A 23,771-nucleotide genomic window follows, 5' to 3' on the forward strand; every position below is an offset into this window, starting at 1 on the left:
AACAAGGGAGGTTGTGGCCTAAAATGCACTCTGAGAATCTCAGTGTTGTTACTGAATAACCCACTGACTGAGAGCCAGCTCCATTTTGTGATTAGACCAGGTCTGAGTTGACAAGGAGGAAATAAGTTCAGAGAAGTAATTCTCTTTCAAGATGCAAGTGAAAGATTTTGCACTGATCTTGACTGAGAGGGACTGTTACTTCAGGGGGATAAGTGATCAGTGCTTCTCTGGATCATGACCTTTTATGAGTAATATACTGATGAATCTGTTATATCTCAGGGGAAACGAACGATGCGTGTTTTACAAATGTTTGGCTGCTATAAAAAGTAGTAGCTAAGAAAGCTTGTACTCCAGTCTTAAGAGATCTGTAACTAGTAATGTCAAGTGCTTTTCATATAGAATACTTTTCATGAGCTTTTCATTTGGCTTGGTCCTTGGAGATTAATTCAATTATGAACTGTCTGGTTTTGTGACAGTTTGGAAGCAATGGTATACCCAGGTGTAGAGCAGAAATTGGCAAGGTCTTCTCACCACAGGAGACTAGAAGGCTGTTGCCTAGCTGACTGCAAGTGTCATGGGGATTTCATTAACTGGAAATGAATTACAATAATAAAGTACTTGATAAAAGTATGCAAGGCTCCAACATTCCTGATTTCTAATCTTTGCCAGGGTACTTGCTTGATGCTGGTTTAATTACAACTCCATTGAATGTGGATGCACACAAATGGCTAGATCCATGGTGCAAGTGAGGATGATGAAGATGGCCTAAGAAACCTGTTTTTCTGTAGTAGGGGCTGTGATTAGCTTTAGCTACCACTAACATTCACAGCTGTCGAGCTGTGTTCTAGGCAGCGATGTGGGAATTCTTGAGTTTATAATAAATGATGTTGGGTAGCAGGGAAGGAGTAAATCAGTTGTTCAAAGCTAAGATTGGGGTTTACAGAGACAGAGGTTTCTACTCTTTGTGCTCAATGCTGTGCTGAGTCCATTTAGCATTTCCAGAAGATCTGTCCTAATTAATTGGTAGGCTATAGTAATTTATTCCCATAGAATTTGTATCCATGTTTGGGGGTTAACATACCTACAGGTTTTGACTATTTCTTCTAGGTACCTTTCTTATCAAGCCCCATAAGAAGTCCGAAGCAGAGAAAAAGTTTGCAAAGCATCTTGGGATGATAGCTGGAGGAACAGGTAAAACTATTCTCATCATATGGAATATCTAGAGAATGAAGATGTCTTTATGGATGCACGTGGGGAGTATCAAACACTGTACTTTAGTAGCAGAGCACTTAAACCTGTATTTCTTTTCATGAGTGTTTGGCAACACTGAGGCTTTCCAGTGGCTTGAGCTCAGTCCTGGGAGCTAGCTACTTCAGAGTTTTAGTCTTGATTTACCATGTGACCTCAGAGAAGTCACTTCATCTCTCTGAGCTTCAGTCCCAATGACGAAAAATATTTTAGGAGAATGTGTTGATGGTAAAATTACTGTATGTGATAGAGAATGCTGAAGGGGAAAGCCCCAGATACAAGTACTGTGGTTTTGTTCTTGTTCTGAAACGATTTGTAATAATAGAAACCCCCAACCTCTGCATTTTGGCATGGATTAAGAATTTAGAGGTATGTAGCCCTGTGCAAACTAAGCTCCCACTGAAGACTGAAGGAAGGCAGCATTAATATTGAAACTGCAGCCGTGGGAAGAAATGCCCATTTTTTAACCACTTTTTTTTTTTTAACAGGAATAACTCCAATGTTGCAGCTGATTCGTCGTATCACAAATGATCCTAAGGACTCCACAAAATGTTACCTTCTTTTTGCTAATCAGGTGAGTATGCTGACTTGTCTGTTTGTCCTTCTTTAATGGCCTAATTTTTTTGCTGGCCTCTGAGCTTTTTAAACTGATGGGACATTGACCCCTAGAGAAAACACTGCTCTGCATGTTTCATACTCTTCTGGTGTCTTTGGGTTTGTATTTTCACCCAACCATTTATGAGAAAATATTATCTGAGATAGCCCATTTAAAAATGACCAGTATAGGGAGGAGCAAGAAATGGTTATTATGTAAGCTCTTAATATATTGTCTTGGGTTAAAATGATTTAAGAAGGAGAAATGGAATAAAAAAATTATCCATAACTTTATAATTTTAATTATCCATAATTTTATAAATACTTGTGTGGTGCTGTCATAGTTCCCATGATCTTTTATCTGTTTTGAAGATGGCTCCTCATGGTTTCACTTGTAGGAATTAGGGAGTACATTAGGGAATAAATAGTGTGAACAGATCCTGATCCCTCTACTCATTTTGCTCCTTCACTGATTTCAAGGAAACAGGGTTTTGTTCCTTTAATCTGTGTCTACAGTTACCTTCACCATGCTGGTACAGGGCCATATTTGCCAGGGTCAGAGACAAACCCAGCTCATTGTGATTTTAGCCTGGATTAAAAAGTTGTTCTAATTGCCATCTTTAAGACAGTGTTTAGGTGACTATTAAGTCTCATATTTTGTTATTCTCAGTCTGAATTTACAGAAGCCTATCATGATAATAGCTATCATGTAAGGGGAAAAAAAAAATTTTCTTGGTTTGAATGAGTTACCTTGTTGAATTCAGATAAGCTCACATTAGAGAGCATCTTGAGATGGTTTGGATCTAAACAGGGGTCTTGTTTTGCAGACAGAAGAAGATATATTACTGAGAGCTGAGCTAGAAGACATTGCTAAGAGGCATCCTGATCAGTTCACGCTTTGGTATACACTGGACAGACCTCCACAAGGTAGGCTACTGGTACACGCTGGAAATGCCTTTGCTCGTCGCTGTAGAACAGTCATGAGTTTTGCTCTTGTTCAAGGGGCCATTACTATAATATCAGGTCATCTTGTCTTAACACTTTTAAACAATAGACACCCCCCAACCCCTCAGAAACAAGCCTTACCACAACACCTGTTTTGAAAAGTGATCCAAACCAGGTGGGCCTTAGAAAGTGTGAACTAATAATTAATTCCTGTTGGGTCAGATGTGTTGCTTTTGATGTATTTCAGGATGTGCCAGTTTTAGGGACTTTACAGCAAAATTACAGCTGTTCTGGGCTATTTCCTGAATGAGGTTATGTTAGCATTTTGTTGGCATTAAATTTCTTAATACCTGTAAATAGTACATGCACATCTTTGTTTTGCAGCAGCTCTAGATTAGATTCTGGTAAAACAGAGCTGCCATGTGTATAGATTAAGGCATTAACTGTAGGCTGGCGTTGCACTGAATTAGAAATGGAGGGAGAGGTTGAACTCTACTGGAATCTCCTTTGAAACTTGGGTATTCATGTTTGCTGATGTTGTAAGTGATCTGAGCTTTTATTTAACAGACATAAGAGCCAAACTGAGTCAGGATCAAAGTTCTGTACATGTCAGCAATAGCCATGAGTAGGTGGCCAGAGAAGAGTAATCAGCAGGCCTTGATACTCTTCCAGTCTTTAATATTTCTCAATTCTGAGCCAAATGTGTCTCTACAGATACAATAACCCTCAGTGGACTACTTCTGTAAGAACTTAAGTGTGTCTCCTTTGGAGCGTGTGTGAGCTTTTGGCGGTCTGTTAGTGGTTCCATAGCATTAGCACTTTTGTGTGAAGAATTACTTCCTCTGGTTTGCATTTGCCTCTTAATTCTTGTGTCGGAAGAGAGTGTGAATAGGTGCCTACCAACTGTCTTCATGTTACTAATTTTACAGACATCTATCAATCAATCAACCCTGCTGCCCCACCTCTTCTATACTGAAGATTGCTGGTCTCCCCGACATTGCTCACCCTTGTTCTCTCAACCTTTTCCAGCTCTGCTGTGTCCCTTTTTGAGCTGAGCAGATCAGAACTGAACAGCAGTAGTCAAGATGCAGGCAAACTGGATTTTTACTTTGACGTTGTGTTCCCTTTTCCTTTCCTGATACTTCTTAAGATTTCATATGCGTTTTGACTGCTGCTGTTTTTATAACCCCAACATCTCGCTCCTGATAAATGAGCTTAAAGCACATATTTTTATGTGTGAAGGCAGGATTATTTTTCCTACTTGGCTCACTAAATGACAGATGCATTCAATAATACTGCTTGAAATCATTTAGCATTTCTTTACTCTTTTTTAATTTTTTTTTTTTTTCTCTTACCACTTAACTACACGGTAGAACTTTTGTCATCATCAAACTTTGTCATCTTACCGCTCGATCTCTTTTCCATGTTTTTTTCAATGTGTTGGATGGCACAGGTCTCAATAGCTCTCCCTGCACAACTGCCCCTGGGTGACCTCTCTTCACTGGAAGAGCTGATATCTTCCTGTTTATTCCTATCTGCTGTCTAATTTCTTTTAAGTCTATCATTTATTCACAGTCTTTCATGTCTTATCAGCCAGATCCTTCTTAGCCACATGCTTGTTGTCCCTGTCGAAGGGGACCACTAGGTTTGAGCTCAGTGAGAGATTTAACCCTCTCTTGGCTTGCAGTGATGGTGGCACAGCTTTGCTCATTCTTCAGCTTCTTTGTGAGTACAACATATGCAGTTTAAAAAGTCTTCCAACTGTACAGAGATTCAAATTAATAGTTTAATTTCTTTGTTTCAGATTGGAAGTACAGTTCTGGCTTTGTCACTGCAGACATGATTAAAACCCACCTCCCTTCCCCTGGCAGTGAGACACTCATTCTCATGTGTGGACCACCACCTATGATTCAGTTTGCATGTCAGCCCAACCTGGACAAACTTGGCTATCCCAAGAGCAATACATTTTCTTATTGATGCTGATGTCATCTCATACCTTTTCATAAGGACTGCGTATTTTCCTACAGGAACAACTGGTATGTAACTAACTGCGCAGTATTTCTTTGTTTTGTTTTTTTTGGTGTGTGTGTTTTTTAACCACTTAATGTAATTTCTGTGGTTCATAACTTCATAATTACCTTTGCATGTTCAACTAAGAAGTTGAGAAATCATCTTGAGTTGTGTGGAAGTAACTTAGTCTAACCTCTTAAGTTAGTATGAAATGTTAATTCTGAGAAAAAAAAATTAAGTGTAATCAGAGATATAGGACAGAGATAAAACCACTTGTTTGTTAACATGGGTATGGAATGTGAGAGATGGCTATAAAACTGGACGAGGATTATTTGACTGTGCTTTACAGGTAATTCATTTGGTGAATCCTGGGGAAGGAGAGTACAAAGAATAGTCTCTTTTTTTTTTTTTTTTTTTTTTTAAAATGCTGTTTTACAGCCCTTTACCAGGGACTAAGAAAGAAGTCACAGTATGCTATTGAAAAAGTGAACAGAATTTGGGTAACATGCAAATTGCTTATTACTGTAATAGAAATTCTCATTAGTGTGAAATTTATTCAGGAGGATTACATCACTTCATGCTGTCTTCTAACAGCCTGAGCTAAACAATCACTGCCAACTATATATGGAAGTTCTGGGCTGCATATACAGACTTAACCATCCAGTGGTGTTACATCATTTGAATGTCATTCTCTTAAGTGTAGTGCTTGCTCTTTTGGCAGTTTCAGAAATTTCCTTTGCTTCTGAGAAAACACGGCTTCTTACTTCCTATTGTAAGCTATGCTGAGTCGGCCTTATACTCGGCTAATGCCTCATCTTAGTGTTTTTACCACATAGCATTTAATTCTTAGTCTTCAGTGCCTGGTGTACTGTGTATTCATTTCCAGGAATTAGTTTATACTACATTTGTTTTAGGGTCTGACAAATCCCTGAGCCAGAAAACTAGTTTGTTCAGATGCTAATGAATATGTTTACTAAATATTTTCATTCATCTAAAGCAAAACAAAAGGAATCTACTAGTTAAAATTTGACATAGGGGTTTTGTATTTAATCATCAGTTACATTTGTAGCAATAATGGTACAAAGACAGACACAGGGATTCAGACTGTGATTCTGTCCCTGATGAGAGATCAACCACGTGTAATTACATTAGAATCATTCCACAGTCAGCAAGAGTGGAGGAACATTCAGAATTTATTCATAACAGTCAAAAAATAAGCATTTATGCCAGTGTTATGCTAATTAGGATTTCTTACTATATATATATATTAAAAAAATCAATAGTTTTGTAGATTGACTATTCACAGCCAAGTTAGCACAACAACACACTGAATTACAAATACATCATCAAAAGAAATCTGAAAATCTGCTTGGAATATCACAGTGTTATTAAAGCTGCTTCTGTTGGAGCAGCTTATCCTATTTGTGGTACTGTAATCAGTCTGCTGGCTAATTAACCTGACAAAGTAGTTCAGATGCCCATAGTACATAATCTGGTCAGTAGTGTTGATTGCATTGCCAGATTGGAGATGTACTTGACTAGTACATTTATTACCTTTTATTAAGCATTTTTAGTTTGCTGATGTGTAGACTGATTTCTCATTCCTTTGGATTTTCCATTATCATTTCATTGTTCATTGATTGAAAAAAAATTGTCTTGGTTTTACAGTTTTGGACAATAAAATCATGTGTTTAGCTTCCAAGATCTGACCATACAGTGCAGGGTCTGTCATGAGAGGCTCATGGAGTCAGGACTAGAATAGGTCACCTTTAAAAAGTGCCACTGATAGCTCTTGAAGAGCCCTTGCTGCATACTCGGACAGTACCAAAGATTTCCCCTTTATTTGGGAGCGTTGTGGCTGGGAGTGACCTGCCCTCGGGCTATACTAATATGTAAACCAACACCCTGCAGCCAGCAAGGAGAGAGTAATGCAAACCATCCATATACATACTAAGTCTTTTCTTTACAATTGAGCATTTTTCTTTTCTGACGTTTCCCTATTTACTAAGGTATCTATCATCTTGTTAATACCTTATTAATTCATGAGAGGCATGTGTCAACAGATGCCACAAGTAATTGCTGCTGTAAAGGAGACAATTTCACCCTCGAACAGCCCCTCAAGTAAGTAGTGAGAGGCCATATTTACCTCTGTTACAGTGCTGCAGGCCTGCCTAGCTCAGTAGAATAGCAACAGATCTATTTATTATGATACTTGCCTGATGCTCCTTTGTCACGTTTTATACATCACAGAGCAGTATTTAGCAACAGGAGACAAGCATTGAAGTATTCTATGAAAATCTGTCTGTAGCTGGAATGAAAAGAGAACTGAAAGTGAATAGCAATATTGTTTACAACATCACCAGTTGTCATGCAAATGTTACAAAAGTGTTTCTACTGTAAGCTCCAGTTCCCACAGCTGTTTGCAGCCATATGTTTAATTAGGTGTAACTATGGAAAGAAAATAGGCTTGTCACCATCCCTGTCTTCCTGAGAGCCAGTACTATGTTTCAGACCAACCAGGTGTGGGGCTCAGAAAACTTTGTCTGAACCATTTTGATTATTCAGAAGGCTTATGAGCATGCTGATGCTTGCACAAGTTTGTCAGTACTAGCCATTTTAGACAAAATGTCAATGTACAGAAAGAGCCCATTCAATAGTTCTAGTGAAAGAACTGTCATTAAAAACCAAACAATGGATCATGCTGGAAATTCTGTTGCCCTTACCCTATGGAGCACAGCAAACACCATTCTTAAAGTTACATTTTATGTTAGTTAAATGTTGTGATTTCTCCTTGATAGCAAACAGCTTAGTGCACATGTAAATATCACATGATAAAAAAAATCACTTCAAATGAAGCACCAGTTTTTGAGTCCATCAGTTTTCCTGGTAGTCTCAAAGTTACGTTTCCTCTTGTAGTAGTTCAGCAACTTCTTGAGTTAGGTAAGGATTTGTGAACGTGCCATCTTGTCATCCTCCTGATAAAAGCAGGGGCTTGATGGTAGTATTATGTTCCATTCTTCCCATTCTACACTGCACGCACTTGGATAAAAAGAGGGCAGGATGTGCTAATGAAAGGGGTGAGAGATTAAAATCCTTTTATGGGAAACAGTCTCTGGCAAGGCTGCAGTAGTAGTGAGCCATTACTGCTGCACTCACCAGCATCCATCTGAGTTTCTAGGTGGCTCTGATTAGTCCACACGGTACAATAAGAGTATTAATGATTCCTGCATTACAAGTTAATTATAAAAATAAAAAATTACAAAAGATCTTTTATATAACAGTATGTAAACATACCATGTAAAAGACGACTGAATAAAAGGGTAAAACGTTGCTAGTCTTGGCTTTCCAGGCTCTGGATATGAGTACCATTTCTCTCTCAACACCTATTTCACGTTACATAATATGGAAAATAGGGCAGAGGAGCGTTACCTGTAATGCATTGCTACATTGATAATATTAAATGCTATGTGGTAAGTCTCATTGGCAGAAAAGAGGTAAAGCTTTTCTGCACCACAGCATCAAGCTTCTCCTGGCCACCCCTCTGGACAGGCATGAGGTATTATTAGTGTTCTTGGTTATGTTGAAACATCATCTCCAGTCTTCAAAGGTAGGTGTTAAAAATCTGCTGTCATTCAGCATTTCATCTTGGCTTAACATTGTCTGAAAAAACAAGATGTGAACAAGTAAGCATGTTCAGTTAGGGGCCTATAGTTAAAGAAATCCAACTGTAATAAGACCAGATTCACAACAGAGGGGGTTAGAGCCACAGAAAATTAAAAGAAATTTCTTGAGTGCAGCTTTAAATAAACTATTATTTACTTGAGGAAATTCTCTACAGAGATTTTGTGTGTGGCATATGACTCAACTATGTTATGTAATTCTTCGTGATACCTTTCAGTTGATTTTTTTTTTTTTTTTTTTAAATTAGCTGCTATAGAGTCAGGAATTAATAGTAAACTTTTTTGTGGGTTTTTTTTTTTTGTTTTCTTTTGTTTTCCATGGAGTTTTAGCTCATGTAAATTTTCAAGTCTGTGCCTCTGCTAGACTTTGCTGTGATTGAGGCATTTGATGGTTACTTACAAAATCTTTGAAGAATTGTTTTCATTTAAGGGGATGAACAACTGTCATTGGGTCAAAGAGATAGCCGAGTTCATGAAAACTTAAAATAGGCCTAAATGAAACTTAATTTCTAGTGCAATTTAAAAGCAGGGTTTTTTTGGACTGTGAATGTGCAACTAGGCTATAAAGAGGTATTTAACAAGAATAGTGACCCACTTACTCTTAACTACCGGCAGCAATGACCAACTTTCACTGAATTCTAGCAGAATACAGTTGTGACTTTTAAAACAAGAGTGAAATCAGTACATACCGTAAGATGGCTTATGCCTTGAGAAAGAGCCCCTATTTGCATTACTGTTCCTTCTGAATGTTCCATCTGTAAAAGTATTCAGGAACTAGTTCAAATCAGACAGTATGTGCAATTTTATTCATTCTACATGCATCTTTGGGAGGTATTGGTGCCTGGACAAATGAAGTTGTAGTAAGTTTAAAAGCTCTGATTTCTGCACATTAACAAAAATGCCTCCATGCTATAAGGTATATGAAAACACGTTGAAAGATAAGAGGAGTGAATCCTGATTAAGAAAGATTGATTCCATGAAACTTGAGCTGTAATTCACACAAGAAAAGAAAAAAATTGACATTATCAATGAAGAGTAAAATTTTCTAGATGGTGTAACACTTATCAGCCTTCTTTCACAGGCAAAAAGTAAGAGTTCTTCATGATACAGTCCTACCTATTCTTATATAAAAAGGTTATCAGTTCTAGGGCACTGTGATTTCACTGCATGCTCAGAAGTCATGCTTAATTGAAAGACCATGCTCCTAGAGAAAAATCCAGTATTTTTGTAATGCTTGACCACCTGCATAGTGTGAGCTCTGGGCTCACAGTTAATGCATTCACTTGCAACACTTAACTGTGCAAGTGGGACACCCGTACTAAATTAGAGTCAGGATTTAGTATTGTCCCTACTTGGAACAGTACTTAATTTTACTAAGGTGTACATTGAAAAAGACAATGGTTAGATAATGAACACAGATGAGATGTTAGATGCAGTAAACCATGCAAATGAAAAAATTGTTTTCACAGTTAGTCTTTTCAAGTTTGTGACCATTCTCTTATCAGGCTTAAACTGTTGTTATGTCACTTAAGGTCACTGGAGATAGGGACAGTTTACCCCAGCTGCCTCTGTCTGGCTCTTGTGTGTTGCCAAAGTTCACACAAGCCTCCAGAAGCTCCATTTTTCAGGGTTTACATCCCTTTACACAACAACAAAGTTGAATAAAAATTTGATGGTTTTTAGTCTTCATCATTTGTCTGTGTGATGTCTAGACATCAGTTTCATTCACAAGTTCACTACTACATATCAAAAGTGTATTATTTAAGTATTGGTTTTATTAATGATCTTGTTCATTACTGATGCATTGTTTTCACATATACTGTCTAAGCGTAACTACTCCCCACTGTACATAATGAAAGAAAAATTCAGTTGGATTCTTTGATTCATGTCTGTTAAAAATATACAATCCAGTTGTACTTTAATATATAACTTGATAGCTTTGTACAAATTAGTCCAAATAAATTTATTACATTAAAAACCACCCATAAAGATAATGAAAAAAAGTAGTGTGCCTTATTGAGATTATGAAAGCTAGAAGTACAAAAGTCTTGTTTTTACTGCAACCACCACCTTAATTTGTCAAAATACATTGATCTTCATAGTGTAAAGGTGTTACATTCCTGAAAAAGGGCTTGAAGATGGATGATTTTATTATGATGTTGATTAAAAAAATTAACCTGACATTCTTAGTACAGAACTCTTTCCAGTGTCCATAGCCAATACTTTCTCAGTAAGTTCATGCGGATGTAGCAAATACTTTGTTATATGCTAACATTTGGTTATTTGCAAGCTTTGGAATGCATGGAGAGGATGAGATGAGAATGGCATCAGTCTGTCTGTCCCACCTGATCCAGTTCCCTATCAGTGAATGGACTAAGTCCTTTGTATCCACTGTAGTTTTTCTGAGTACCATTTGTAGCAGCTGGGTTTGTATCCATAGGACAAATGTAGTCTGTTGATTCATCAAATTTCTTTTTTCTTAAGTTTCCAAAATGTGAAAATCCAAGTTTCTTTGGCTAAAATAAAAAGACAACAAGTTTTGAATAAGGAAAATAAGGTTGTCCTTTAAACATTCAGACGCCTCTCCTTTTTGATTTACTGCTATATCCTTGTCCTTCAAGTACGTAGATTCTGAACTAAATAAATTTCATTGGTTTCAAATTGGGAGCTAGAGTTGATGTTAATGACATTTAGATAGCGTTTCTTCTAAGAAAAGACAGAAGGGATTGCATGCTTATTTCAGAAGTTGATTTAAACAGATACAAATTAAATGCTTTGGTATCCACAATTAAGGAAAATGTAACACTCCTCCTAGAACTGACCTCTCGCTGCCCATGTTTGTCCCTTATTTTCTTTATAAGACAGGGGAGAGGAAACCTGAAATTCCGAAATATCTCCTTTTTGAAAGCAGTGCATACCCGAACTTTGGCAGTGGTGGTCAGAGGTGTGTATGCTGTTGACTCCGTTATTTCTCTTTTTTCTTGTTGTGCCTCTGGTCCAATTAATACATTAAAATTGGTTGTTAGGTGGCGTCGCAGTAGGGTCTTTTGAGGTGGAATATTCAGCAGCATTGCCAGTGTGTCACCATTGAAGCGAGGTTCGAGAATCTATCAAAAATGGCAGAATATTTATTTTTTATATGGTTAAATATTTGCAATAGTAAACCATTACAGGGCTTATCAGAGGAATTTCTCATTCTTACTAAGCTATCTATCTACATTAGACCTTTTATAACTCATGATACGATACTCACTAGGGTTTGAATAGGAAATACATGAAAGTAGGCCCTAAGAAATGCAGAGCATGATCAGGCAAATACACGTTTATATTTATCATCAAACCTTCTATTTGGATTGAACAAGTTTGTTTTCAGAATTTTCTGCTCTACTCAGAGAGTGTAAACTTAAATCTTAGCACAATTTTTTCTGTTTCATTTTTGCAAAAATTCTACAGCACTAGAATCATGGAATTTCAGAACTCTGACTTCACTAAGCTGCAAATAGTTCAGAATGGTTTGAATTTAAAAAAATGTCATTCCTGATTGCTGCAAGTTCAGGACAGTTACTTACTGTGGCTCAGAGTTCTATTAAAACCACTCAAAGAAACACTCAATGCCTTATCAATAAGTAACTTTCTCATAGTACAGTTTGTTTTTAATTTTTTTTATGTACTGCTATTAAACACTTACGCACAGCTCAGCTTTGATCATAAAAAAATGTTTTAGCCTCTCCTTTTTTTATTTTAGTTTTCCTTTGTAAAATTAAGATGCATGGATCAGATAAAGAGGCTCTTTAGAAGGCTTGAACATGCTGTCATTGCAGGTGTGTTTGTTTCCTCCTGCTTGACAAACACCAGATAAAAGATGTTTCATATTACAGTGTGTCAATTTTTAGTAGATATGTAGTGAAATGTTAAAACAACTTCTTACAATCAGGCCACCATGCACTCCGCTTCCTCGAAGGTTTGGTGCGTATTCTGCCAGATCGACTGATCTGAGCCATTCCATCACTCTGTGATTGGACCAGTGAACTACTTCAGAAGGTGAAACGTTACTCTGTTAAAGTAACCAGAAAAGATGATGACACTATAGCCTGCATTGTCACTGCATGTTCACAATATGTATCCTCAGTTCAGATAAAAACATCGTTCTTCCTCAAAGAGCAGTATTCTAAGGTATTGTTTCTGTTCAAGGCCTCTTTCAGCCCTCCTCTGACAAGATGGCATGGCAGGCATAGTCTAGTACAGATGAAACCCCATATATTGCATCAAGTAGTATAACAGTAGAGATTACGGATGCTAGGTGTAAAAAAAGGGAGCATTTTGAGAACAGTATTATTGTCAGTCTTTAATACTAAGGAATAAACTATGCTGACCAGGTAAGGCAAAAACCTTACAGTATTTGAGGGTTAAAAATTAGGACAGGCAAAGAAAACATTCCAAATGATTGTCTCGGAAGTTGAGTTAACTTCTTTAAACTAAGCAGATAATTTCTGAAGAGAAGTGCATGAGATTCAACTAATAAGTGGCTCAAGCACTTAAGGACTGAGTAGATTTTTATTATCAGTAAGTACATGCTACATTCCAGAGCGGGAAAGGAGCATAACTACCTACTGCTTTAGATGCAATTCCCTAGTAGCAGTGGTTCTATGGTATCATTGTACACTGCTAACTTTTTATCCCCTTTGGCTGGAATCAGGTAATTAGTGCTTGTTTAAATTAATTTATTTAAACATTCTTTTACCTCCTCAACAGGTCTCCTGCGTAGACAGTGGGGGTTAAAACTGTTGACATGCAGCACATGTATGGCACATTTAATACTCAGATGATGCAGCTGACTGGTGACTTTCAGAAAGAGAAGGTCATTCTGTAAAGGAGAGCGCCTTTTAGTGGCACAGAATACATACCAAAACAGGTACCTTCCCCAAGAAGAAAGATTTTAAGCTTGCTCTGTAGTTTTATATAAACCACAGTAGCTGTGGTTTAGGTAAAAGAAAAGTTTATATTTTAAAGAGGGTTTTTTTAGGGTGGGGGTTTTTGTTGGGTATTTTTGTTTGTTTTTGTTTTGGAAACATTGCACCATAGCAAGACCTGGCTAAAAAATGAAGGAGAGCTTGTAGCCTATTAAGTAAAACCCAGGGTCATGGCTAGTTTTAAAATACTTGGGCTGTTTCTGGTCTAGCTGAGATCCTGTTTTAAAATACTTGGGCTGTTTCTGGTCTAGGTGAGATCCTGTTTTTGGTAGGATCACTGCAGCCAGCAACACACACCTAACCATCGAACAGTAGGGACCACACTCCTATAACAAAGGCTCTTTAAGCAGCGTAGACAAAGCTGTACTTTTGATAACAGCTAAATGAGGCTTTTTTTTTTTTTCATAGCACAGTTAACAAAACCAAATACTTAATTATCTAAACCTGGGCAAGGAAACTGGAAAACACAGTGGCTATGTGTAGTGCATGGTTTGCTGCTAATGTGGTCAGAGCTGTACAAATTACTGGATTTGCTGCTTATCTTTAGTTTCCTGAATATCGTTGCCAACTTGGTGTGGAGAACAATACACTGCAGAAGCTGCATGTAAAATAGGTCATTTTACCTTTAATTGTGGTGTGCTACATGATATTGAAAGAAAGACTTTGCAGAAGTTAGCTATAACATATACCATGACTTATTTTATGTGCCTTAGGAATAGTAATCATGTGCTAGACAACACGAGTTACTATTGGCGCTATTTCTGTCTTGCAAAAAATACTTGAACTGCTCACATTCAAAGGAAAATTGTAAAATTCTGTGCTCATTCTGAAGTTAAATTTGGTTAAACTGAGGAAAAAGGATTGTAGCTTACCACAGTTAAGTACTGCAACATTCTCCCATCAACTCTGGATTCATGAAACTGGTCTTTGTACTGCGGTAAACCAATATCATCAAGCCATCCTGCAGATACAAGAACAATGGTGTACCAAATCCAGATCAGTGAGAATGAAGCCCTTCTCCCCTTCTTGTCTGGGCTGGCTCCTTCTGAAGCATTCAGGTAGCTCATCCTACCTGTTCACCTTTCAAAAGGACAGCCTCTTACCAGAAGCCTAAAAGCAATTCCCACCAAACAGCTTTGTCCACAATATCCCCTGTGATGTCAAGAACACCGCAAAAATCCTCATACTACTATGTTGAAACTTGGTGCTCTTAAAAAGATGTTTGCTAACTGCTTAAACAAACATGTGTCAGGCAGCCCATCCATAGCCGTGGGGCAAATTCCTTTCCAAACAATTCCATGACAGTTCAAACACTTACGTGTCACCCAGATATGATCGAGTTGTGCAGACTTCTCATCTTGTTTTGCATTTATTGATTTAATGGCCAAAACTAATTTCTTCCTGTGCAGTGGGTGCTTTATTCCCATTTCCTGTAACAATAACCATTAACAAATAGTTTGCCTTGCCTCTGGCTCTTTTCATCTCATTAGGTGTCTATTTCAGAAAGGTAGAACTGCCAACTGTTTGAAGGGGTCAGGTTGTACAGAATCAACATGTTTGGTTGCTTGAGAGAAAGTTACAGATTATTACCTTTTCCATGTCCTGAGGTGTCGCAGTTAACAGTGTATGGCCTGAAGTCACCCACTGCCGTGCAAAAATGACATACTGACCGAGACCAAAGTCCTCAAGCCAGTTACAAACTCTTTCAGTGCTCCACTGAGCAAACGGAGCATTGTAGTCACTGAAAAGTACAAGAAATGTTTGAAAAGTCTTAAAGGAAGGAATTATGGTTATTGTCAGAAAGCTCATCATGTGCCAGAGGCAGTACTACAGCGTATGTATTAGTGTGCTTTGTTCTGTGCAATAATAAAAGCCAGCAGCCATTCTCACAGTATGTGCTGTGGTACTAGTGTCCTGTTAATTTGGCTGCCCAGCCTCAACTCGTGAACAGTTGGGGGGGGGCTGTGAATAAGAATTTCCCATTTTCTATTTGAAAAGACAAAAGGGAATCGCTGAATCCTCATCACTTTGCAGATGTTCCCATGGGAGATGATAAGTTTCCTAGTTCTTTAACAAGGTGAAATTTTTGACACTCTGACAAACAGCTAGTGCTGCAGCCTGCAGTTGAAGGAGCGCAGACAGGGGAGCTTCTCAGGATACATTTTCTACCAGAGAAATTCTTTCCAGTTGTTGTGGAATTCCACGTGTCACGAAGTATGTTGGGAAAAGCATATTTCACAAGAAGAGGGTTTGGCTGTTCAGCACACTTAACAATACCGCATAATATGCTGTGCAAGGTAAAGAAGGAACCATTACCTTTTCTGGCCTTTGGTTTCCTTTGATCTGGATAACCGAGGTCCAGCTGTTGCACGGAGACCACCTCTTCGAAACTCTGCCAAACCCAGATCGTCTGCAGGGAAGTTACCTGACTGAGTTCTTCTTATTCTTTCAAGACAAGAGTGCCACGATAGTACTATTAGCTTGCAACAGAGAACATTTGTTTCGTATGGCAACTATAGTGACAACTAGAAGCTGTATTAATCCTCCTGTAAACCACAAACATCTAATTCAAGTAGTAGCTGAAGAAGTTCCAGGCAAATGCTGTCTAGACCTAACTCTGAGGAAAGGAAAAAAAAAAAAGCTCTGCAGAGCAGTCATAACCCTCGAGTCCAATTCATAATGCACACTGGAGGCCAGACTTGTAAATGTCTGCTGTCCAGAAGCAGGTAAAGTGAACACAGTAAAACTCAGTCCCCCTGCTTTCTGTTTCTCCTGTTTTCTCTCATTTTTTTACCTGATGCCTTCTGTAATGAAAAACTTACTATCATTTAATTTTTCATAGCTAATGCTAATAATTTAGAATGCCAACAGTTTCATTAAGATGACAAGAGTCTTATTTTTTCCCAACAGCATGATGCTGGGAACATCACCATCCATTTTTCTATACCCATGTGTACAGAGACACCCCCATACAATCACAGAGCTGCTTTCTCTTCTTTTCCTGAATTTTACTTTATTCTTGCTGTAGATATTGTAGCTTTTACTGAGTACTAGATTCATTCTCAGCTGAAATGCTTTGACAGGGCACTAAAAAAAAAACCAAACAAAACAAAACAACCTTACCTTCCCCAGATTTTCTTGATCCCTTTTGGACTCTTTCTGTTTTCTGGAGACAATGGAGACTGTGGTCCTGAATCTGTTCCCGAAGAAAGAGGTGAAAGGTCATCCGAGACTACTGTGCCATCCACATTCTCTGTTTCTCCTGCATTAAGAACAGTAATATAGCCACATTTTATGCTAATTATTAACAAAGTTATTATCTGGAAGACTAACTTTTCAATGCAGAACATAATAAAAAAGTAAAAATATCTATAAAATTGTTCTTGTATTAAAAAACCATGCTCAGAAGGTAAAAAAATAGTAGCTGTACATTTGATACAAAAAAAGAAAATAATAAAACATTGGGTAAAATAGTATTGTTATTTTAGTTTAAGGTCTTCAAACCTAAGCAGATTCTTCAGACTCTTGCCTTGCCTATTCTTAATACCATAACTGCTCCATCAAAATCGGTGGGAATTTTTCTGTTGACTTCAGTGAAAACAGAATGAAACCAGGAATAAGTATCTTAAAAAGAAATCTCATCTGAATGCCATACAGCAAAAGCTGTTACTTCACTTCAGTACTGCACTTAAGGAATTCAATCTGGATGGCCCACTTGGGATTAATATTTCATAGAGAAATGGAGGGAAAAAGGAAAGGAAAAAAGTAAGCAGCAAAATTCATGTTAAAGTTGCATCTTGTTTGGATACAGTACCTAGCACTGGTGCACTGACACTCCTGATGCGATCTTCAGTCATCCCAAGAAGCAGAAAGCCAGATGAAGAAGCAAAGAAGATATAAAACACCAGCAAAATAAAGTTACAGAAGAGCAAAGTAGTAAGCTAAGCATTAAAAGCAGAAACAAAAAGAAAAGCAGCAGTTATGGTTGATATGAAAGTGAATACGCATTGGTGTGCACAAGCCCCAAGAATTCTGTACAGGTCATCTTAGTTAGATAGGGATGATCATTTATCTGATTTGTTTGTTTGTTTGTTTTTAAACTATTCTTAGACAATTCTAACACATTAAGCATATACTGCAGAGCTCTACAAAGCCTGCAGAGTATCTGAAATGAAGCAATGTCTAAGATTACGTCAAATTCCTCTGAAATGTAGAATTGGAGGTGTAATGAGTTTATTGCACATGCAAGACTAAACCAACCTGCATTAAAAAAAAAAAATAAATCTGTTAATTCAGTGTATTGTAAGGAGTCATTGCTTGTTTCTAGAAAAAGAACATTTTTCTTTACAAGATCACCCATCCTTGGATAATCCTGCAGTTAAAGACATAATGGCATGGCTCATGCATTACCTACAGTGTTGCAATCACAGAAAAACTCTTTTAAAAAAACCTAAACAACCCACAGCCTATTGGAATCTTGAAACTACAGTACCCTAGCAGCTTTTTAGGACCATGAGGCCTTAAAATAAATAAAAGCGCACTGTGCTGGTTTGGGCTGGGACAGAGTTAATTTTCTTCATAGTAGCTGGTATGGGGCTATGTTTTGGATTTGTGCTGAAAACAGTGTTGATAACACAGGGATGTTTTCCTTACTGCTGAGCAGTGCTCGCACAGAGCCGAGGCCTTTTCTGCCTCTCAGCCCACCCCACCAGCGAGCAGGCTGGGGGGGGGCACAAGAATTTGGGAGGGGACACAGCTGGGACAGCTGACCCCAACTGACCAAGGGATATTCCAGACCATAGGACGTCATGCCCAGCATATAAAGCTGGGGGAAGAAGGAGGAACAGGGGGATGTTTGGAGTGATGGCGTTTGTCTTCCCAAGTATCGGTTCAGTGGGATGAAGCCCTGCTTTCCCGGAGATGGCTGAACACCGGCCTGCCGATGGGAAGTGGGGAATGAATTCCTTGTTTTGCTTTGGTTGTGTGCGCGGCTTTTTCTTTCCCTATTAAACTGTCTTTATCTCAACCCACGAGTTTTCTCACTTTTACCCTTCTGAATGCCCCATCCCGCTGCAGGGCAGTGAGCAAGCGGCTGTGTGGGGCTTAGTTGCTGGCTGGGGTTAAACCATGACACCCACCAAACAAAAAAACCCACTATAACTTTTCAAGTGTAGGAACACTTCAAAACGGCAAGGGATGCTCTTGTGCCTGAGGTCCCAGGCTCTTCAGTCCTTGGCAAATACCTCGTTCTGTGCCTCACTGTAATACTTTTTGTCAGTAAATCCATGCTTAAGATGTCACTGAAAAGAAATTAATATAGGCTTCCACACATGGCTATGGTTGTGGAATAACAATATACTTATATTTTCAAAATCCACTGATGTTTTGCACCTAGCAAGCTAATTTTTCACTTATGGGTCCCCACAAGCTACAGCAACCAACAGTGCTGATACTAGACTTTTGCCTGAAACATGCAAGTTGGTGCTAGTTATATTGTAAAGTTTCACACATAAAATGCAGTGGGATGGCAAGGGACGGGTTTGTTTGTTTTAATACACCAATCTAGCATACATTTTTTAGCAGTACTGATGACGTACTTGGCTGTGCATTTTTGTTTGCTTGCTTGTTTTTTAAGAAAACAGATCAGCAAGCTCAGGTGAGCATCAGAAGTGTGTCTGTAAAAAATACTGCTTATTCATATTGTCAATGTGTTTGCATCTCTAGAAGTTCCAGTTTTTAGTTACAGATTTGTTGACTTTCAGAATGCTCTGTCCACTATCTCCAAAAGACTGTCTCTTCATTACTTATGCTATCAATGACATCAGCCAATTGTATCATCAGAAAAGAACGCTCTAGCTTAAAACTATCCTTTACTCTCCAGTGAGCTAATGTGCAATATTTTTGGTACATTGTTAAAAAAAGAGGCAGAACTTTACCTAACTGAATCATGTGAACATCATAGTCCATTGTTCTGGCGTAGCAGACTATATACCATGTTCCGTCCCATTCCCTCAAACAGTTTGCTTTTTCTCCCTCCCTACATAACCCTCTCGGCGGCGTGGATACATACTCAGGCCCCGGATGCTGTTGTCCTCATTGTCATTCATGCCACAGCCGTCTGGCGAATTGTATGTTCCCTGCTCTCCATTCTGTAAGGGTCGAGGCAGCTTTCCTGGCAAGGTTTGATACTTGCTGCCTTTAACAAGTGGCTTACTCTGGGTTTTTTTAAAGAGAGAAAAATAAAATAAACACAAAATCAAATCACTCCTAGCATTTGCACTCCAGTACACAATATTTTAAAAGCTGAGAAAAAGTATTTGAAGTTCATGGTTGAAAATGACACCACCCCCTTCACGTTCCTGCTTACAGGTAATTCAGTTTAAATCCAATAGTTGACTGACAAAGTTTTCTAGCTAAGACACAGCCTTCTCTTCCCCCGTCTGCCCCTCCCACTTCAGCCAGACTGTATATTACATTAAAATATAATATATGTTCAATATTACCTGGTTTTGTCATAAGAATTTTTTATGCTGTCTCCCTTTCCTCTAGGGCCCTGGCACTATATATAATAATTTGGTCCTTCCAAGGTCAACTTCGATAGTGCCAGAAATGCATTTAGTTACTTCCCAGCCCATTCTTTGCTCTGTCAAATTTTTGCCCTATTTTTCACTAGTCTGTCTATGTTTCTGCCTCACAACTATATCTTGCTGGAATTTAAGCCAAAAGTATTTGTATAACTCAAATTTTATCAAACATATTTGCCCACCACCATTAATAACTAATAAGAATCAACAATAAAGTCAGAGTACAGAAATTTAACTTTTGTACGAATTAAGATCTCTTTGTATAGATAACATTACAAATGCAAGGTTTTTAAAAAAAAGTAATTATAGCTAAATATATACTTGCCAATTATATTATAGAACCTAAGCACAAGGTATACTTTTGATATATGCTGGGATATATGGGGAAAAAAGGCATAGACTGAGCTGTATTAGGGCTAGTCAGAACGGCTGCTGACTCTACAATTTTTGTCCACGTTAGGCTAAAATAAGAGTCTTAACGTAATGCTTGCCTGCAGCTATGGTACACATACACAGCCTCACTAGCATCAGTGAGACTACTTATGCTGGAAGGACCTTGCTCCAGGCAACAGAGCTCACAAGAGGTGGTCCTCAGAGTCCCAGTATATTGTATTGAAAGGGAACTGGTAGGTAGGCTTTGTTAAAAATAGAGTATCTCTTAATTTTCCTTGTGTTCAATTTTTCAGTGATCAACTACTTGGCATTCTTGCCCCTTGTACAAGGGTAGATCAGAACTTGCATATAAATCTGATAGTTTTGAGCCTAACAAGGTATTTTTCCAGCCTAGGTATGTGTTTCACAGAGGTACTTGTCTACAGTTTTGGAAGTGGCATGTTGAGATTTCTTCAATACTGAATCCAAATGAAAAGATGAAGGAACCATCACTCTGGGCAAAAATGTATATCCTACAACTGCCAAAACTATAGGAATATAGAGGCTTTTCCAGAGAAGCAATGAACCTGCAACTCCAATTGACATTATTGGGAGTGGTGTACATTCAATGTGTGTTTTGGAATAAGCTCGTATTGGTAAATGTTTTCGTATCAGAAAGGAGCTTATGTAGGAAAACCGTACTGAAAATATGCAAAACGTATTTAATATACAGAAACATACAGTATGCCTCTATTTAGTAACCCCATCCTAACAAAATTATTTTTAAAACATTGTCTGTGACAGGATGATACATGAATATATAATGAGATGACCACTGGTTTATCTATTCTTATTTCGAGGCCTAGAGGGATCTTTGTGATACTATAACTGCAGTCCAGATTTCTCAATTCCTCACCCCTGCTCCTGTTTTGGCAACTGCAGGAGTACCTCCTGACTTGTACCAAAAGTTAAATGAGTAGAGAAATTGCTTATTACATTAGCACTGTATTTTCTGAAATTGACTGACTTCAGCTTCTAACCTCATATAAAAGCTTTTAGATTAAAAAAAAAATTCCCTCTCAAATCCCTACCCCTGTTCTCAGAATTTGTCAGTACTGGAACTACACAAATATTATAAAAAGAAAATTAATATAAAATGAAAACACAGCCATACCATCATAGCACATCACAACAGATAAACGTTAAGAGAGTTTACAGTTAATATACCTCTTGTTCTACAACAGGCTGTACTGGTTTTCCGTCTACATACTACGGAGTTGCAGGGAGGGTAATTTCAAAGTTTTATGGAAAAAAGCAACAGACAAATGTTAGTATTAACATACATACACAGAACATCAATTGTAGTCTTATTACTATTGTGGTACTACTTAATGCATTGACAATATATTACAAGGTCTGTTATCTCTTCACATCATTTCAATAAAATACTTAATACTAAATGTGTTTGTTCAAATCACTCTACAAAATTCGGGCCCTGTTCAGGTTCTGTTGTGATCAAACGAATTTTTCTATTTTCAGGCTTCTGGGTGGTCTCTTTAGACTTAACTTTAAGCTGGGAACATAGCAGCTGTTTAACAGTTAAAACAATATGAAAATGACTGACACAAAAAAAGAACATTCACAATACTGTATGTGTCCAGCTGAAACCATAAAGAGCTGTGATAGAAATGAAGTGATAAAAATACCAGCACAGCTAGGTCAGAGACACCAATGTGTTTTGTTTTATTATTATTATTGCTGGACGTAATTGGAATTTGAGTTTTGTGCAAAGTAGAATAGCTGCAGTAAACAATGCCGCTAGCACAGGTTCTTTTGGACTTAATGAAAGAAGCAAAGTCTCGTCATGCTGAGTCAGCAAAACAAGTTTTCTTGGCCTTAGTTTTGGTTGTAACTATTTCACATTTAGCCACTCACTCATACGCATAGGGGGGTCTCAGTTATTACACTAAGAAGCCTCATGCCTAAATTAGGGCATACAATTTAAATGCCTTGCTGAACATGGGGCTGGCTTGCTACAATTCTCTCATATCCTTGGTGGTTTCTTGTTCCTCTATGGACTCTGATTTAACAGATAGAGCAGATTTACAGCCTAAATGTGTAGGTACAGCCTTATCACATCATATCACATCGACAGATTAAGTTTTTTAATTTGAGACAGGAAAATAATTTAAAAGTTATGAAAAGAAAACAGACCTTCATAAATTCCACATGGAATGAAATGTTAGTTCTGAAATGATTTGTCACATATGACTACAGTCAAATGAGTGCAACACAAATTTCAAATACTCTGTTTGGTCACTGTCATCTTCAGAGATTTAAGAAAAATTTAAGAACATTTGAAGAACTGGAACAATCCTATTACTAGTATCCATTTTAAATGGCATTACTGGGTGTGGGTAATCTAGTATTAAGCCTCATTTGAGTATAGAAAGTGTCAATAACAATCTCACAAAGCATAATTACAAGTGCAGAAAAATTTCAGTGTACATAATGACAAAACAAGCCTATGGACCATAACGTAATGAGACTTTGTAAATTGGAAAGTCTTTATTCTGGAATGAAGTTAAGCCTTTGAATGAATAACAGTGCTCCTGCTGTTTTAACTAAGGCAGGATCACTGCCATCTTCAGGAATGCCATTTATATTAAAAGTCTAAGTTAGGGAGCAACACTTATATTTATGTGAAAACACTCAAAAAGGAATCCTATGTGGAAATACTCAGTCCCAATATTTAATTACTTTCAGGATTTGCTGCCTTAACATTTTTAGTGATTTTGAAGTCAAAATTATTTTAAAAACGATTACCTATAAACAAAATAATACTGCAGTTCAACAAAATGACTCCTCATTATTTGTTGTATTTCTCTTAAATATTTTTGTTCTCTTTCAGGTGAAAAGCTGAATTTGAGGATGCGTACATATGGGTGTGTCAACTAGTTTGTTTATTGTAAGCTTGGCAACGGGGTAAAAAAAGAACCTGAACTGTTTCATCATTAAGGCTTTTTTCCTCACATACAATGTTACTGGTGGTTAGGGTTACTATGTGAAACAAAAAGAATATTTATACTTGACCTTTATCTTTTAGTCATTATACTAAATACACCAGAAATTGTGATTACAAATAAACCAACCTTTTCCAGGGATTCACTCTGCAAGTCTTCTAAACTACTTGACTTTTTTTTCTGTGGAACCCTTAAAATAATGACAAGCAAAAAAGCAACAGTTAATACAACGTAGTACATGTGCATATGCCACAACTGTATCATATGACAGCTGTATATATCACATAATGTGTGCATATAACAGATAATTCAAAATTAGAAGATTCATTTATTTTATTTTTAGCC

At 37.7% G+C, this 23,771-nt stretch overlaps 2 protein-coding genes across 15 annotated transcripts in view; one reads left to right on the forward strand and one right to left on the reverse strand.

Annotated features, from left to right (window-relative positions):
* Positions 1 to 22,047, forward strand: part of LOC115352015 (NADH-cytochrome b5 reductase 2) — a 29,749-nt gene extending 7,702 nt beyond the window's left edge. Inside the window, exons 7-11 of one of the 4 annotated variants that reach the window (XR_003926984.2) lie at positions 1,108 to 1,191; positions 1,737 to 1,822; positions 2,670 to 2,769; positions 4,592 to 4,823; positions 21,943 to 22,047. Coding sequence is in view for 2 of the 4 variants with exons in the window: in XM_030039578.2 (XP_029895438.1) it covers positions 1,108 to 1,191; positions 1,737 to 1,822; positions 2,670 to 2,769; positions 4,592 to 4,764 (443 nt within the window). In the remaining 2 variants the exon portion in view is untranslated. Of the gene's footprint in view, positions 1 to 1,107; positions 1,192 to 1,736; positions 1,823 to 2,669; positions 2,770 to 4,591; positions 10,659 to 16,579; positions 16,685 to 21,942 lie in introns of those variants that run through there. The other 3 variants (XR_003926983.1, XM_030039578.2, XM_030039581.2) reach the window with 3 other exon arrangements.
* The window catches only part of PPFIBP2 (PPFIA binding protein 2), a 111,124-nt gene continuing 93,169 nt past the window's right edge, over positions 5,817 to 23,771 (reverse strand). For 9 of the 11 annotated variants that reach the window (XM_030039555.2, XM_030039557.2, XM_030039554.1 and 6 more), the window contains 15 exons: positions 23,556 to 23,616; positions 21,631 to 21,672; positions 19,518 to 19,662; positions 17,262 to 17,294; positions 16,571 to 16,709; positions 15,764 to 15,892; positions 15,038 to 15,188; positions 14,766 to 14,877; positions 14,320 to 14,408; positions 13,219 to 13,341; positions 12,406 to 12,531; positions 11,396 to 11,584; positions 10,823 to 10,993; positions 9,167 to 9,232; positions 5,817 to 8,457 (listed from right to left, as the gene is read on the reverse strand). In XM_030039555.2, the coding sequence (XP_029895415.1) occupies positions 8,386 to 8,457; positions 9,167 to 9,232; positions 10,823 to 10,993; positions 11,396 to 11,584; positions 12,406 to 12,531; positions 13,219 to 13,341; positions 14,320 to 14,408; positions 14,766 to 14,877; positions 15,038 to 15,188; positions 15,764 to 15,892; positions 16,571 to 16,709; positions 17,262 to 17,294; positions 19,518 to 19,662; positions 21,631 to 21,672; positions 23,556 to 23,616 (1,648 nt within the window). In that variant the 3' untranslated portion in view covers positions 5,817 to 8,385. The remainder of the gene's footprint in view (positions 8,458 to 9,166; positions 9,233 to 10,822; positions 10,994 to 11,395; positions 11,585 to 12,405; positions 12,532 to 13,218; positions 13,342 to 14,319; positions 14,409 to 14,765; positions 14,878 to 15,037; positions 15,189 to 15,763; positions 15,893 to 16,570; positions 16,710 to 17,261; positions 17,295 to 19,517; positions 19,663 to 21,630; positions 21,673 to 23,555; positions 23,617 to 23,771) is intronic. The other 2 variants (XM_030039560.2, XM_030039559.2) reach the window with 2 other exon arrangements.

The sequence above is a fragment of the Aquila chrysaetos genome, chromosome 16, assembly GCF_900496995.4.
Source record: "Aquila chrysaetos chrysaetos chromosome 16, bAquChr1.4, whole genome shotgun sequence".
NCBI classification, from domain to species: Eukaryota; Metazoa; Chordata; class Aves; order Accipitriformes; family Accipitridae; genus Aquila; species Aquila chrysaetos.